The 17,384-nt window shown below is 35.3% G+C and overlaps 2 protein-coding genes across 3 annotated transcripts; one reads left to right on the top strand and one right to left on the bottom strand.

Annotated features, from left to right (window-relative positions):
- The first annotated feature begins 120 nt into the window (after window positions 1-120).
- On the top strand, window positions 121-2,808 carry LOC103489828 (ammonium transporter 1 member 2). The gene is made up of 2 exons (XM_008449136.3): window positions 121-1,047; window positions 1,631-2,808. Exons 1-2 carry the CDS (start codon window positions 543-545, stop codon window positions 2,572-2,574), a joined length of 1,449 nt encoding a protein of 482 aa, XP_008447358.1. The 5' UTR covers window positions 121-542; the 3' UTR covers window positions 2,575-2,808.
- Window positions 2,809-3,606: 798 nt separating this feature from the next.
- Window positions 3,607-16,000, bottom strand: LOC103489827 (WD repeat-containing protein WDS homolog). Of its 2 annotated transcripts, XM_008449135.2 has the most exons (5): window positions 15,848-16,000; window positions 14,396-15,182; window positions 8,256-8,357; window positions 4,407-5,042; window positions 3,607-4,298 (listed from the first exon to the last, which is right to left on the bottom strand). In XM_008449135.2, exons 2-5 carry the CDS (start codon window positions 15,041-15,043, stop codon window positions 4,116-4,118), a joined length of 1,569 nt encoding a protein of 522 aa, XP_008447357.2. In that variant the 5' UTR covers window positions 15,044-15,182; window positions 15,848-16,000; the 3' UTR covers window positions 3,607-4,115. The 2 variants fall into 2 exon arrangements, with proteins under 2 accessions (XP_008447357.2, XP_050939296.1); XM_051083339.1 differs by lacking the exon at window positions 8,256-8,357.
- Between the last annotated feature and the right edge of the window lie 1,384 nt (window positions 16,001-17,384).

Genomic DNA, 17,384 nt, shown 5'->3' with positions numbered 1-17,384 from the left:
TATATCAAAACCAACAAATTACATTAATGAATAATTTTCCAATTTATAGAACTTTCATTACATTTTGAGGAAAAAATTATTTTCAAATTCTTCGATAGTTGACAGCATAGAGAATGGGAGTGTAGATTTGTTTATTTGGCTGTTACCCCTTAGCCTATTATTGAGGATCTCGTTGAAACTCTGTTCCCACATTTGGCATTTCTCTCTTCCATCTTTGGAATCCACAAGAATCTCTCTCTACTTTGACTCATTCATTACCAGACCCCATAGATTCACAAATGATTCCATGAATCCCCTACAACTCCACTGTTTCATGTTAACCGTCGGACACCCTTTGAAGCACACCTACCTTAACAATCAAACGGTACAAAAACAATGATGGGATTAACCTTTTTGTTTTGTTTGCTACGTGGTAATGTTTAATTGGGTTGCACAAAAACAGCAAGCATTGTAGTTTTTTTCAATTTCTTACAAACCACTTATAAACCCCCCCTCTTATTTTCACCCTACAATTTGTCATCTCCTCCTCCCCTCCTCCAGCCATGGCAGAAATGGCCTGCTCCACTGCCGACCTCCACCACCTCCTCGGCGGCTCAGCCAATGCCACTGCCGTCGCCGAGTACATTTGCAGCCGATTTGAGTCTGTCTCGACGAAATTCGTGGACACGACCTACGCAGTTGACAACACATACCTTTTGTTTTCAGCATACCTTGTATTTGCAATGCAGCTTGGATTCGCAATGCTTTGTGCTGGATCAGTTAGGGCAAAAAACACAATGAATATAATGTTAACAAATGTTCTTGATGCAGCAACTGGTGGAATATTTTATTATGTGTTTGGATTTGCTTTGGCATTTGGAACACCTTCAAACTCCTTCATTGGGCATCATTATTTTGGGCTTTCACAATTCCCATCTTCTTCGTTTGATTATGGGTTCTTTTTGTTTCAATGGGCATTTGCAATTGCTGCTGCTGGAATTACGAGTGGATCCATCGCTGAAAGAACTCAATTTGTTGCTTATTTGATCTATTCTTCTGTTTTGACTGGTCAGTCTTTTTTTCTTCTAATTATTATTATTATTATTTGTGAATTTTGAATTTGATAGTGTTTCTTAACCATTTTCAACCCAATTCGTTGCTTGATTTTGATTTCTATCTACTCTGGAATCTGAAAGAAGAAAAAGGAATTCTTTTTTTTATTCCTTTTTTGTGTATGAAAGTTGTGATATGAATGAAGCTTTGAATATGGTAGATTTATTATTATTTTCTTTAAATTTAAAGTAAAATTTTAAAGTGAGTTGTGTGGAGAATCTTATATTATATTTTATGATTATTTTGATTTAACCAGTATTATTTATGTTGAATTATTGGATTTTTCCTTGAATCTATTGTTTTAAAATTTCATTATTTTGATCACTAACCAAAACAAACATTATTCAAAATAAAATCATTTTTGCTTGTTCAATGTTAGAAAAAGAAAATTTAACTTTTGAGGATTTTAAAAAATTGAAAAGAAAAAAAATGAAATTTATTAAAATTAAAGACCTAACATGGTAATTTAACAAATTCAATGAGAATAAAATTTATGATTGGAATGATCCATTAATGTTTGTTTAAATTTGATTCATAGGTTTGGTATATCCAATTGTTTCTCATTGGTTTTGGTCATCCGATGGTTGGGGAAGTGCCGCTCGGTCCGACAATCTCCTTTTCGGCTCCGGAGTAATCGACTTCGCCGGCTCCGGCGTCGTTCACATGGTCGGCGGAATCGCCGGTTTATGGGGCGCCCTCATAGAAGGACCTCGAATCGGCCGGTTCGATCACGCCGGCCGGTCCGTCGCCCTGCGTGGCCACAGCGGCACACTGGTGGTTCTCGGCACTTTCCTACTCTGGTTCGGCTGGTACGGCTTCAACCCCGGTTCATTCCTCAACATCCTCAAAGCCTACGGCCACCCCGCCGCCCCTTATTACGGCCAATGGAGCGCCATCGGCCGCACCGCCGTCACCACAACCCTGGCCGGTTGCACAGCCGCACTAACCACTCTCTTCGGCAAACGGCTCCTCGTCGGGCATTGGAATGTGACCGATGTTTGCAACGGTCTATTAGGTGGATTTGCCGCCATAACCTCCGGGTGCGCGGTGGTGGATCCATGGGCAGCGATTGTTTGTGGGTTTTTCGCAGCTTGGGTATTGATTGGTTTCAACAAATTAGCGGAGAAATTGAAGTACGACGATCCATTAGAGGCGGCGCAATTACACGGGGGATGTGGGGCCTGGGGGATTTTGTTCACAGGGTTATTTGCAAAACAAGCTTACGTGAATGAGATATATCCAGGGTTGCCGGAAAGGCCGTACGGGATGCTGATGGGTGGCGGAGGGTGGTTGTTGGCCGCTCATTTGGTGCAAATTTTGTCGATTGTTGGTTGGGTTAGTGTGACAATGGGGGTTGTTTTTTGGTTGTTGCATAAGTTTGAGTTGTTGAGGATCACGGCGGAGGAGGAGATGGCCGGAATGGATTTGACGAGTCACGGTGGTTTGGCTTATGTGTATAATGATGAAGAGGAGAAGCTTTGAAGGGAAGAAATAAATTTCTTTTTTTCTCTGTGGCTTTAAATTGAATCGTTGGTGATGTACATTTTTAGTTTTGGTTTTTTTTTGTTTACTTAATATATCTTAAGGATTGTTTTGTTGTATATAGGTTTAACTTTTGTTTGTGTTTTTCTTTTTCTTTCTTTGTTCTATGGGTCTGTAAGTAATGACAGTTTTAGATTTTGGTTTCATATAAAATAATACTTGCCTTTTTCTTTCCTTCGAAGTGAATTACATATTATATATATTGCATTTTGTTATGAACAATTGTGAGTAAAACTTTTACTTTACTTTACTTTAGTGTAGTTGTAAAAGGTCCTTTAAGAATCGGTCCTATTTGTGTCCTCAGTTTGTTACACACATAATAGAGAATGACAATCTCTCAAATTTAGATGCCAATGTTTCTTTTTAACTCTTTTAACATTCCTTTTTCTAAAACTTAGAGACATTTGAAGCTTAGAAACAAAACACAGTTGCATTGTCAATATAAATATAACTCAATAATGTTTGGGATGTATTATTCATCAATATCAAATCGAACTCAATAACCCACTGTTTCTCCCTTTCAAGCCTTTTAAAGTACAATAGAAGAACAAGAATAAGAAAACTTTAGAAATAGCAGGATCCACCCAAGGAGGGTGGCTTTCAACCCAGATTGCCAAATATATACTTTGTCAAGCATGAAAAATTAAGTCATGGGCAACGGATCATGAATAGAATGAACAAATGTCTAAGCCTCATTTGCACATCTAGTTTTTCCAACTAAAAAATTCCAAATAATAAATCTAAGTTTTAAAGAGTCGAATTGTTGACTCATCGTAACATCATGGTAACAAGTCTATCTAATCATATTCTTTTGCCATCTAGTATAAATTTAGATATTAATGTAGCATTTTCACATGGTACCATTACAATCTATTCAACCATTTGGGTTAATGTGATTTTAGTTTCAATTGTTTTATTTTAGTTTTAATGCTTTTGTTTCTTGGCTATCCATCTCGAAACCATTACCATATCTTTTTTTTTTTTTTTTTTTTTTTTAATATTCGTGCGTGTTCAAATCAGCTTGTTCGAACCGCAATCTGAACCCACTTAATCCTACACCATTTGGATGTCAAGGAAACTTGTAGAATTCCTAAATAAATGACCACCATGGATTGGAATTGATTGCGGACTATAATTCAAAAGTTAAACAAAATCTCATCCAGAGGAGGATTGGTAGAGCTCTAAATTGTTATCTATTCCGGCGATTAGAAAAGAAATAAAGAAAAAAAAAAGGAAAAAAAGCCTTTGAAAGCTTATAAAGAATGGATGAATTCTATCGTGGTCAGGGTCTAACTTCCTCAAAAATGTATTAACAGTAAAACAGAGAACACGAGATGGATTTTACAAGAAGCTTTACTTAAATGCCAAAATTTTGAAGGATGACAACAGAAAATATACAGATATATGAAGGCATCACAAGTGAGAATACAATCCAAGAAACAAAATAAGCTATGTAGATTTTACCAAGTTGTTTTGTTTCATTAGCTTTGTCCAGGCTTGACATTCTTAGATGACGTTGGTCCCCAGATACGTATCGTCTGATCGTCACTTGCTGATGCTAACATTTTTGGCCGTTTCGGGTTCCAGCTGACGCAGTTGACAGTCGTTGAATGTCCAGATAATACCTCAATTGGCTTACTGCTATGCCTGCTCCAGATGTAAACCTGCATAATAAGAACTTCTGAAGTTAATTGAATAACTGTTGGGATATGGAAGTTCAGAAGTGAGATTTTCTTCGTATGAGAAATGCCGACACAAACACAGATTCTCACCTCTGAATTTTCGCTACCACTGGCGATAAATGCACTATTCACCCCCCCGAAGCAGGACCGAATTACGTACTTATTCTGTTGGTGGCCAGTGTACTTCAGCGGCTGCTGCCACTCCCCTGCAACATCCCACATGTGTATCTCTTGGTTGTTGAGGTTGACAATGAAAAACTTGCCATCTCCTGAGATTGATAATGATGAGATAGAGTGGTCCTCTGATATGACTCTTTCAGCATTTGACTCCAGATTAAGAATACGGATTTCTTTATCCAAAAAAATGCTTATAAGATTTTCTCCATCGGGGGTTACTGCAAGATCCAATATCTTAGGCATCCTTGATCCTCTCCAGGCTTTTATCTCGTTTCCTTCACAGTCCCACAAGTGGATACCCATCTCAGGGTCAGCGCTGCCACAAACAAGTCTCTTTGAGTCGGGAAACCATGCGCACGAGCTGACAATAAAGCCATGATCTTCAAACGTGTGCTTGCAGGTACCTGTTTCAACGTCCCATAGCTTGAGGACCTCAGCGTGTCCACACGTGAGCAACTTTGCATCATCGGGACTCCATGCTACAAAGGAAACTTGACTTTGGTGGCTTCTAAGTATGTGTCTCAACGTCAGTTTACCATCTTCCAGCACCTACCACAGAATACGTAAAAAACTAAACTTACAGAGTATATTCGGGTCAAGGTAGTCTTATTAAAAAATAATAATGCCAAAAGAAAAGGGAATATATAACACAATATGATATAGAATTTTGAGATGTTCATCAAGACCATCCCGCAGCATGTTCTCATCGAGGCCATTGAGAGGTAGCACCAACACCTGTAGGCTGCAACTACCAAATGAGATCTCATTGACACTTGAGATTGCTAGACTGATGGTATCCTGCTATTGCCCCCCACCACCACCACCCCCCCAAAAAAAAAAAAAAAAAAACCAAAACAAAACGAAGCTACTAATTTCTCACCCGAGATGCCTTGTTCTCACACTGTTCAAACGTGAGTTTCCTTATCTAAATCATAGTGACTTTTCTCTGGGCTGCTAACATTCGGATAGGAATGTTCAGAAAGAATAAACTTTCAATCAAGTAATCGAGTCTGATTTGCAAGAAGAATGACTGCTCCTCAGAAAAACATAGATTTGTAGGGTCAGTGGCCGGTCCCATAAGAATAGTCGAGGTGTGTGCAGGTTAACCTTTGTTTTTTCTTGATACCTTCAATAGTTGCATCTCACTTCCAAATTTCACCAAAATTTTCCATTATATGCCAATTACAAGAGTTTAGCTTCAGTTTTAAGGGTACTGCAACATGTGTCTGTCTGGTTGGGAGGGGTTAACAATGCCCTCAGAGTCTACTGTCTCATTTAGCTCAATCATCATACAAGCATCTCCTATAAATAATAATTCTTCTCTCCCAATTTATCCGCCAACCTTCTACCACAAGGAAAGGCCTCTAGCAGAACTATCACCATCAGCCTCCTTCACAAAAGCTCTCGAACAGCCCATCTCAAGAGGCATTAGAACAAATAGATAAATTGAAGCCCATGATAGCAGAATTCATGGTGTCAGACTCGCCTAACCTATAGTTGAAATCTGTCTCTCGGCTAAAATGGCCTAATTATGTCATGAGTTTCAAACAACTATATCTTAGAAGTTACTTTTTAAAATTACAATATTCCTAAAGTTACCCTGAGTGATTTCCACCCCTTTGAATTAAGTATCAATGCCAGTTGGCACACTAGTAAGTTCTGTCTGTTACGTTCATTCCTCACGACGTTTGAAACTTGTAGGAATCCCTCCCCCCCCTACAGCACTTCATAATTTTTTTTTGATTTGCCTAAAAAGTTTAGACTTAGAGGAGGTACACATCATGTCATCCAAAACATAATCCAACCACAGTCCCTTTACAACATGAACTCATAAATATCTCATTTCTTTTAATAATTTTAACTTTGTAGTTATCTTCATCCCTTCAAGTCGATAACTAAAATTTCCTTTTGTCTGATACACTTAGAAGTAATTGAACGCATTTTCCAGGACTTCTAACAGGACTGGACACTGAAAAGAAAACTCAAACTTCATCCACACCCAAAAGAGAGGAAGCGCCAATAAGAGAAGATCAGAAAGAAAAACCGAGGGAGGCTGGAAAGGAGAGAAGGGAAATGGAGAAAAAAATGAGGAAGGAATCTTAATAAGCTTAGATTTGGAGAGTTTTAGAATTATTTAGCTCAATCTTGAATTACTATAAAAATAGATTATATTGATTTTGGTTTGTAAAAAATATTATTCATTTGTGGGATTGTAAACTAGAAATATGTCTTTAGTGCTCTATAAGTTCAATTTTATGTCGCAAGTCATTATCTGTCGTGGTGGGGCCAGAAAAAATATTGAGATCGGAGAAGTTTTACATTCCAAATACTTTCATATATAATCTTTCCTTGTTCATTCCACCCCAAGCCATGAGAAGAAATATGAACTCAACTGGTAAGCCAAACATTCTCTACAAGAAAACAACAATTACAAATGTAAAGCATAGTTCTAATGACAAACCAAAATGAAACTAAAGTTCAATGTTTTATGAAGAAATTGGTTAGAAAGCAACTCCAGGATTTACCCCAGATTGCACTGGGTCATAAATCAAAAGAGCAAGAACTTCACTCTAGTTTAAGAAAAGTAGTTTCGCATGTTGTTGGCTAACCACAAAGTCATCTAACAATGAATTGAATGTCAATTCTTTAAAAGCTATGGCATGAAGAGCACAACCAATACAGATAAAGTCGTTAATTCGTAAGACCACCCACACAGCCACATATAAAGACTATGACCCTAGATTGATTTCATAATTTCAAAATATAGAAATCTAGCCCATGATTCAAATTCGTCATTTGAAATAAGCTATGTGGGGGTGAGATGTTGAAATTGTAAATGTTAAATTAATGAGTAAACCACGAGAGAGTTTCCTGTGGGCATGTCCAACCACTTATTTGGTGACACAAAGTAGGCATACACTTCATAATAGATATCAAAATAAAGATTTGATCATCCTTTTTTTTGAAAAAGCGTTAAGAAAATGATTAGATGAAGTAATGTTTGAGTACAATGAAGAGACAGGATCAAAGCCTAAGAGATCAGTAAATGCACCCGGAAATCACAACTAGGTTGACACTCCATAGCACTCTCATCACATCCCGACTTTGATTGAAAAGAAAAATCCAAACCTACATGGATACAATTTGAACCATAACTCTAAAAGAAAAATACACACCAAAGACAACAAACTACCAAACAACACTAGGATATTAAAGAATCTGATAATACAAAAAAATCCCCCAAAATAAATAAGACTAGAAACTAAAAAATGACTACTTATGTAAGAATGCCAGCCAATTAAGGCTAATGTCTTGAATTGAGTATGCTTCAAACGTTACTAAAGATTTGATCATTCTAAACCCGCAATCAATTAAGAATCCTAATTCCTTATGCAAGGTACTAGAAGGTAGACCAATGCTTCGAAGACCTAATGTTCACAATCCAATCTCTAAGGTCAAATTGAAAATGGATAATGTTTTGAGGGGCCTGGAATGAATTGGCAAATCTGATCTAGAATCTATTTGTCTTTCTAATTCTAAATGCGAAGTTTATAAGATAGGCAACATTGAAAAGATAACTTCAATTAAATCTCGATTGGGGAGGTTTTATTTAGGTCCAAGACTGGTAGATGGCTCGTCTCCCTTCCTTTGGTGCATTTCGACTCCTTTTGATTACTAATGAATCCTTGTTTGTTCAGTAAACATTAATAAGAATGACAACCCTAATATTATTAGATTAAAGAAATGAGATCTTAAGGGTACCTTCCATATAATAGCTGAACAATCACTGGATGAAGAGGCCAAGTATTCTCCATTATTAGAAAACTGAACAAACCAAACTTCATTCTTATGCTCTGTTAAAACCTGCATAGCGAGAAATTTTGTTTTAAAAAATAAAATTAAGGCGTCCAACAAGATATTGAGCAGTCCAACGTGGGTAAAACTTTCTTTCTTTTGCCCTCGCAAACTGAGCATGGAGTGAAAAAGGCTAGGATCAAAGATCATTTAATTTCAAATTTCAATCATATTCATGCAATGTATTGAGCTAGAAGAAAAATTACAGAAAGAGGCAAAATTTCAAAGAGGCAGATGCATTTACCAAAAAATCCAACCAACACAAACATCACTCACTCAAAATCTATATGAGAAAAAGCAAACGTCGTGGAGCTTCTTTTAATCCAGAGAACCAAATGTTCCTACATATTCCAGACTACTGGATTTATCTAATAATATTTTGTCCTTCAGAAACAATGAGATATTGTGTAAAATGTATCCTCTTATTTAACTTAGAAAGAAACAGTCTTCTTAAATAGAAGAAATAGCCAATACAAAGTAGGAAAATACAAATAAGGAAAAAATAAATAGACAAATATATCTTTAAATACAATGAAAATATTAACAATAAAGTAAAGAATTAACAAAGGAAATAATCAACACTCCTCAAGTTGGTTCGAAGATACCATCCATAGACGGCTTGTAAATTAAGTTATTGAATTGCCACTTTGGAAGACCTATAACACAACTGCAATTTGTTACATTATCAGAAGATAAAGGATGCATATTATTCCTCGAATAATCTTCTCCTTTATGAAATGTTGAAAACTACAATATGTTTCGTCCTCTCATAAAGGACTAGATTGTGGACAATGGAAATTGCTGCCTTATTATCAAAACAAATGCGCATAGGCATTGTCTGAGAGAATCTCAATTCTTCTAATAGTCTTCTTATCCATATACCCTTACAAATACCATGAGCTAATGCCCTAAATTCTGCTTCTGCACTACTTGCAACCACGCTTTGTTTTTTACTTCACCAAGTAACTAGATTTCCTCCAACAAAGGAGCAACCACCAAAAGTGGATCTTCTATTAGTTGTGCTACCTGCCCAATCAGCATCAATGTACACTTCGACATTTAAGTGGTCATGTTTTTTAAACAATACGCCTTTTCCTAGAGTACCTTTCAAATATCTTAGAATTCTATAAATAACAATAAAATGAGCTGGTCCAAGAGCATGCATGAACTAACTTGCCATACTAGTTGCAAAAGTGAAGTCAAGACGTGTGTGAGAGATATAAGTCCCCTACAAGTTTCTGGTATTTTTCTTTTTCTTTTATTTTCTTTTCCGTAGCAACTTCCAATTTCGGGTTCTACTCAATGGGAGTTTCAGCTACCCTACAGCCAAGTAAACCTATTTCTTTCGGTAGATAAAAAATATAATTCCTCTGGTTAACAAAAATGCCACTTTTTGACTTGGCAAACTCCATGCCTAGGAAATATTTTAAAGTTACTAGGTCTTTGATTTGGAAATCATCAGCTAACTTTTTTTTTCACGAAAGTCAATTCTGTGTCATCATTACCTATTAGAATGATATCATCAACATAAACTATCAAATCCATAGCCTTGTCATTTCTTGTATGTTTATAGAACATAGTATGATTGGCTTCTCTTTGACTAAATCCATAGCTCGTACTGCTTTTTCAAAACATTCAAACCAGGCTCTAGGAGATTGTTTAAGATTGTATAATGATTTCTTTAACTTTCACTCTTTGTTAATCCCGAGATCTATCTCAAAACCAGGTGGCAAGTCCATAAATACCTCTTCTTCAAAATCCCCATTGAGAAAGACATTCTTAACATCCCGTTGGTAAAGAGGCCAATCAAAATTAACTGCAACATATAGCAAAATTTTAATGGAATTAATTTTAGCAACTAAAGCAAATGTTTCTTGATAATCAACTCCATAGGTCTAAGTAAACCCCTTATCAACCAATCTGGCTTTGTACCTTTCAATTCTACTATCATCTTTACATTTCACAATGAATACCCATTCACATCCAACTGTTTTCTTGTCTTTAGGAAGTTCAACTGTCCCATGTGAATTTTGTTTCAGCGCATTCATCTCTTCCATTACAGCCAATTTCCAATTCAAATCATTTAGGGCCTCCTGTATATTCCTTAGAACACGTTGTTATTTTTTATGTGAAGGCTTTATGATTGTTAGACAATCTATGATAAGAAATATAGTTTGCAACGGGATATTTGGCAAATTGACGGGTACCTTTCCTATGGACAATTGGAATCTCAAGATTAGAAACACCGGGTAAGGAATTATGAGAAGGAGGACTAGGAAAATGATGAGAAGTATTGGGCAAATTGTGAGAAGGAGAATGTATGTTACCTGGATTTGCAGAATCATTCCTTGGAGAATTAGAATGGTCCTGTGAAAGATCAACTGTCTATTCTCGATTACTTTGAGGTAAGTTTCTTCTAGTATATACTTGAAGTTCAGGTTTTTGTGGTGTTTCTCCCCCTGAAGAAGAACTTTCCACATTCGGTATCAAAGGATTAGAACTCATAATTTCAGGACCAATGATGTTTTGAGTAGGTGAAGTGTCCCATAAATTATCTTCAAGTTTAGGTGTCTCCCCTTGAAGAGAATTTGGGCTAAAAAAGGTTGATTTCTAAGAAAGAAACGTCCATACTCTCAAGAAACTTTTTGATTGAATGGTCGATGGAAACATTTGTAAGCATTCTTATGGGAGACATGACCTATAAAAATGCATTTAATGGCTCGAGGGTAAAGTTTAGTTAGTGTAGGGGGTAGGAGTATGAACATAAGTAGGACACCCAAAATTTTATATTAGTAAGTCAAAAAAGCAACCTATCAGTAGGAAAAAACTATTTGAAGTGATTCAGAGGCGTTCTAAAATTCAAAACTTTAGTTGGCATTTGATTTATGAGATACGCAATAGTAAGGACTGCATCACCCCACAAATAGTTTGGTACATGCAAAACATAAGGGCATGAGCAACTTTAAGTAAGTGTATTTTTTCGCTCAACAATGCCATTTTGCTAAGGAGTATGTCGACATGTAGCTTGATGAAAAATACCATTATCTTGCAAAAATTGGTTAATTGTTGGTTAAAATATTTAGTACCATTATTTGAGTGGAGAATGCAGATTTTAGTTTGGGATTGGGTCGGAATCATATTGTAAAATCGAACAAAAACCTCTTTTACCTCTGATTTTTTTGTTAAAGGATAAAGCCAAGTTAAACGAGTGTGATCATCGATAAAGGTAACAAACCAATGCTTACCACTATGAGTCAAAACTTTAGACATACCCCACACATCGGTATGAAACAAGTAAAACGGTGAGAAAGCCGTGTAAGGTTTGGGCAAATACGTGGATCAACGATGTTTAGCAAAAATGCAACTTTCACACTGAAAATTTGAACAATTTTAAATAAATTTGGAAGTAAAAGAAATTTGGATGCACTAATCTACGATGCCTAAGAACTATAGTATCTTTAACGGAAGAAGAACAAGCACTACGCAAGTCCTGAGCTATTTTATGACTAACTATAACTTCATCAAAGTAATAGAGAACACCAATCATCTTAGCACGTCCAATCGTCTCTTCCGAGTCCTGATCCTAAAAAGTACAATGAGATTCACAAAAGACAACATGACAATTAGCATCCTTAGAGATTTTACTAACATATGAAAAATTAAAGGCTAATTTTGAAACATGAAGGACAAAATGTAACGTGAGTTTTGTTGTCAAAGGAATAGTTCCTTTTCCGAAACTACCATCGACCATGCAAATTTTTTCATTGCAATATATAGGAGAGTATGATTTGAAAAGGCATGAGAGACTAGTCCTATGGTCCAATGCTCTTAAATCTATAATCCACGAAGAGGAGTTTTGGCTTGAGAACAATTACCTAATTGTGCCAAGGAAACACTAGGATTACTAGATGATGAATTAGTTTTTAACAGCTTCAAGATTTGATCGATATGCTCTTTGTTAAAAGGGTTGGAGTCAACAACAGTAGCATCAGAGGCATGTTGATGAGAATTCCTCTCTCCTTTCTTAGAACTTTTCCGGTTCGCAGGTTTTCAATGAAGTTTCCAACAAGTTTCACGTGTATGCCGAGGTTTATTGCAATAATCACACTAGACACGAGATTTTTCATGTCTTGTCGGGTTGGTCAAACGCCTTTAAAGCAGTATTTTTAGTCACCAATGTAGAACTCTCAACTGAATCAACAGGTCTTTTGCCAATCATAACATTCCTAAGACTTTCTTCCTAGCAAACTTAAAAAAAACATCATTAATTGATGGAAGAGTAGTTTACCAAGTATCCTATCTCTAACCTCATGAAACTTAACTTAGAGGCCAGCAAGGAATTTGTAAATACAACCATCTTCTACAGTTTTCCAGTAATGCTTTTGGTCTTCTATAGATTTCCATTCATATGTATCAAAGAGATCAAGGTCTTGCCAAATACTTTTTATGGAGTGAAAATATTGTGTAGTGGAGTTGTCTCCTTGTCGTATATCACCCAGTTTAAGATTCAACTCAAATACTTGTGATTGGTTGCCCCAAATCAGAATACATCTGAGTAACACTATCCCATAATTCCTTGGCTGTAGAGTAGTATATGCAGTTACAATTGATGTCTTCAACCATGGAATTTACTAGCCAGGTCATAACCATGGAGTTTTCATTATCCCACCTGGCAAATGAAGGATCAGCTGGTCTAGGGGTGATTTTATCTCTAGTAGTGTAACCATTCTTCGATTGTCCAAGAATATGCATCTGAACACTTTGGGACCAACGAAGAAAGTTATCCCCATTAAGCCAAATGGTAGTGATTTGAACAGTGGGACTGTTGGTTAGGGTGCGGTTGCCTAGGACTTTAGTGGTAGTGAACTTAGTGTTTGCCATATTGCTGAAGAAATATGGACCCAAAAGGAAAAAGAGCAATTCTGAAAGAAAAAAAAAGAAAAAAAAGAGAAATTTGGTGGCGACGGCAGTAGACGGTGACCTACGGCGTTATGAGGTTGGACATGGCGGCCATGGCTCAGACTTGTCCGACCGACAGAAAGAAGCCAAACCCTAGAAGGACCCGCAAAAAAAATAATCAAAACACGACTTAAAACGAGCGACGAAGGAGACGTGGTGGGCGACAAACTCTGAAGGGCCAAAAATGATGGTAGAGGACAATGGAGGCGGCGTAGGAAATTAAGGTTTTTTTGTTTTTAAGAAAATTAGGGTTTTTAGGGTTTACATGTTATTTTTGCTTTGATACCATGTGTAAAATGTATTTTCTTTTATTTCACTTAGAATAAAAAGGGTTTTCTTAAATAGAAGAAATACCCAATACAATACCCAATACAATGTCGGAAAATACAAAATGAGGAATAAATACACAAATATATCTTTACATGCAATGAATATACTAACAAGAAAGCAAAGAATTAACAAAGGAAATAATCGACAGATATTTACTATTCCAAGTACGTAATCTATGCCTCTATGTAGCCATGACTTCTGAATTTAATCCATGATGGATTTGCTTGTAGAAATAATATTCATATCCTACTCAAATGATTTTGAGAGGACTCAATCCAATTGTGAAAATATTTAGGGAAAACTACCTTTTTAGTCCCCCAAGTTTTCATGAACATGTGCGTTTGGTCCCTAAGTTTTAGAATTGTACCTTTTTAGTCCCTAGGTTTATAATAATAGATCCATTTGGTTCCTAAACCCTAAGTTTTCAAAATGTACATTTTTAGTAATCGAATTTTTAAAAATAGGTTTAGAGGGTCCTACAAGTATTTTTTGTTTGATTATTAAAAAATAATTATATGATATTTAAATTTTTAAAAAATAGTTGTAGAGAGGATATGACTTTTAGAAATTATTCTTCTAATTTAAAATGTCATATAATTATTTAAAATAAAAGTACAAAATTAATTGAGGGACCTTTTAAACATATACCTATTTTCCCAAATATTTATGTTCCATCATGATACATATGAAATCAGTTTTTTCAAAGTCATCTAATCGAAGGAGAATATAAACAAGGATATGAGTATAATAAAATGCACCTGAATTGTCTCTGTTGGAATTTGATCCCTGCCACAGCAGTGGTCCTCGTAGATTGAAACTGCACCCGAAAAATTATGATACATACATGAATCTATCTGCGCCATTACAGTGGTTTCAACGAGCTGCTCCAGCCTTCTATCAGGCAAACAAGTTGGTGGAGGTAGGGTTTTCTCCAAATCTCGCAGCAACTTTTTCCGTAATTCATGAATGACATTGTCATTTGAACAATCCAAATTCATGTCCTTAGAAGTAAATATGCTGTAAGCAAGCTTGTGGATTTTATCTTTACTAAAATGGAATATTGGAGCCTCTTTACGCAACATAGCTAGTGCTGACGCATCATCCCCACAGTTAGAGTACTCGAGCAAACAATGTTTTAATACAAGAAATAAGGTGGAAACTCTTACATCATCAGTCAAACCCTTGATACCATTTATTGTGTCAATGCAACCATACCAATTACCACTAAAAATTTGAGACTCCAACAACTTGAAATCACTAGACTTGTATGAAATTCCAGACTCGGCTTCCAAACATAGCGCAGATTTTTGGTAACCAAATGAATATAAACATTGTATAATGACTCTAACAAACTCATGTTTCCTTATTAGGCCCTTGGATCCAAGCAACACAGCTGAACTTTCCATGGATGTACAGCTGGTGAGAAAATCTTATAACATTCTAATGCCCTTCCCCCTTCATTGATCTGGAAAGACCAATATTTCAACCAGCCATGGCAATGTTACTTCCAGATAGACCAAATCTATTTTCTTGCAAGCACAAATTCTGAAATTCAACAAAGATGTACTCATAAGAAGAATAAACCCAAAAGTTCTAAGAATTCCAAGAGAGTGCCAAAAGAGTTAGATCCAAGAGAGAGACAGAGATAGAAGGTCAAAGGTGTCCCAGCAATAGACAAAAAATAAAGGGCAATAAATTACTATTAAAATCTTTGGATAAAAAAAGACGATCCATTCTTAACTAACAAAGTAAAAACTAAGATTTAAAAACTTCAATCTCCTCCTGGGATTGACTATTATAGCCAAGATACACCAAAACCTCGAACACTGATAAAAGTTACTTCTCATGACGGCCCATATGCTCACAATTTCCATCCCATCAAGACACTAATAATAAAATCTCAAATCATTAACCGAAAAATACACCTAGGCTGTAATATTTAATCACAGAATCACACAACACAAATAATTAATTGCTAGCATAGATAGTTCAAGAAACCTAATAAACTTATAATTACACAAACCCACGAAAACAGTCCTTGAATCGCAGAAGACAGTAAAATTACAGACATCGGAGATTAGAACAATTCCAAGTTGGAATACGGAAAAAAAAAACTATTAGACGAGTAACAGAACAAAAACGAATCAAAATGCCAGGTCTAGAAATTACAAGAAACGAAGAAGATCACAAATTAAAGAAAGATTGCTAACCAGTGGAGAACGTATTGCAGAGATTGAAGAGCTACTCAATGCGATTGGCGGTGAAGAAATGGAAACGACTTGTAGTCAGGAAAGAACCGAAGGTAGTTTGAAGGATGCTAGCTTAAACGACGACGTTGAGATTTATTTTTCCTAATAGCCCTACTGTTATTTTGGATCAAAATTTCAAAACAAAAATTTCTCTTTGAATACTAAACCAATAAAAAATTAATTTGACTATTAACGCACACAAAACTATTAACTTACAACTTCCTTAAAACATTTGAATCCTAAAATTCTTCCATATTTTCATTCTACTCTTTATTCTTATTAGAGTCAAAATATCTTACTCAAGTATGTAAATTTATTTATTTATTTGTATGGTAGAAGAGATGAGAGAAAAAGGAAGAAAAATAGAAAAGTAAGACGGTACTAAGGCTAGCGCTATGAAACAACAAAAACATTTTTCTTTAAGTTATGAGTATTCTTGAAAAGTTGAAAGATTAAGGATATTTTCAAAAGTATTTATTTATTTTTTGTTTGATTAATTGTTTTAGTATGTTTTAAGGAGAAGTTTTTATTTGAAAATTTTGTGAAAATTTATGTTTTAACTTAAAATTTTGGTTTGGTTGTTGAGAAAATTGGTTTAATATTTATATAAGTGGAAATATTTTTTATTTTTTATTTTTTATTTTTTAAATTTAAGGTACGTATGAAACTTTTCAATAGCTTAGAGATATTTTTGAAACAAAACTTTAACAGTTTTCATTCAAAACTAACGGTATGAATATCTTTTAACATTTTTTTCTTAAGTTTAACGACATTATTTAAATTTTTTAAAGTTTAGAGGTATTTTTAACGTAAAGTACAAAGTTGAGGGGTATTTTTTATTATTAAACTTTTTTTTTAAAAAAAATGAATTACCAATTTACCTCCTAAACCTAGGGGTGTTCAAATCATCTAACATAAACCGAACAATCTTGACTACTAACCTATACTATGATGATTGGGTTGGGATAATTTTGTTTTCTAGGTTGAGTTTGTTTGAATGTAGATTGTTTTTGTTGGGTTAGGTTGGGTCTCAAGTTGAAAATATCTTTTTGGTTAAAAATATATATTTAATTTAGAAAATATGAATTTGTGATTTTTTTTTGTTTTTCATTTATGAATTGTTTTTTTTTTTTTTTTGGTAATAGATATCATGAATATTTTGGACATGGTTAGGACTAAGAGTAGAGTGAAGTGGGCTATAATAATTTTTCTTTGTTTGGGGCAATGTTTAGTTTTAGTTGGGATTATGATTATGATTTAAAATAACCCACATGTTCTTACTATTCTTCAACCCCAAGGGGTATTTGTTTCAAGGGTTGGGAAGTTCGTCGACCAACCTTTCAACACCACTTTCGAAGATCGTTGCTTGCCAATCTCCAACTACCACCTTCTTTGACTCCATTAACGAATTTCTATTGGGCGACTGCCATCAACCAACATTTGATCGCCATTGATCAACCTTGAAAAATTTTAATACAAACATTTTTAGTATATATAA

This window comes from Cucumis melo, chromosome 4, assembly GCF_025177605.1.
Source record: "Cucumis melo cultivar AY chromosome 4, USDA_Cmelo_AY_1.0, whole genome shotgun sequence".
In the NCBI taxonomy this organism is placed as follows: Eukaryota; Viridiplantae; Streptophyta; class Magnoliopsida; order Cucurbitales; family Cucurbitaceae; genus Cucumis; species Cucumis melo.
This window is presented reverse-complemented; position numbering and strand designations above follow the sequence as displayed.

What these genes read in the sequence shown, in the direction of transcription:
- LOC103489828 (XM_008449136.3), top strand. Translation starts at nt 543, where the DNA reads ATGGCAGAAATGGCCTGCTCCACTGCCGACCTCCACCACCTCCTCGGC. An exon ending in CTATTCTTCTGTTTTGACTG is followed by an intron (nt 1,048 to 1,630) that starts GTCAGTCTTTTT and finishes TTTGATTCATAG; the next exon opens with GTTTGGTATATCCAATTGTT.
- LOC103489827 (XM_008449135.2), bottom strand. Translation starts at nt 15,043, where the DNA reads ATGGAAAGTTCAGCTGTGTTGCTTGGATCCAAGGGCCTAATAAGGAAA. An exon ending in TTCCAACAGAGACAATTCAG is followed by an intron (nt 8,358 to 14,395) that starts GTGCATTTTATT and finishes CTCGCTATGCAG; the next exon opens with GTTTTAACAGAGCATAAGAA. An exon ending in GTTCAGCTATTATATGGAAG is followed by an intron (nt 5,043 to 8,255) that starts GTACCCTTAAGA and finishes ATTCTGTGGTAG; the next exon opens with GTGCTGGAAGATGGTAAACT.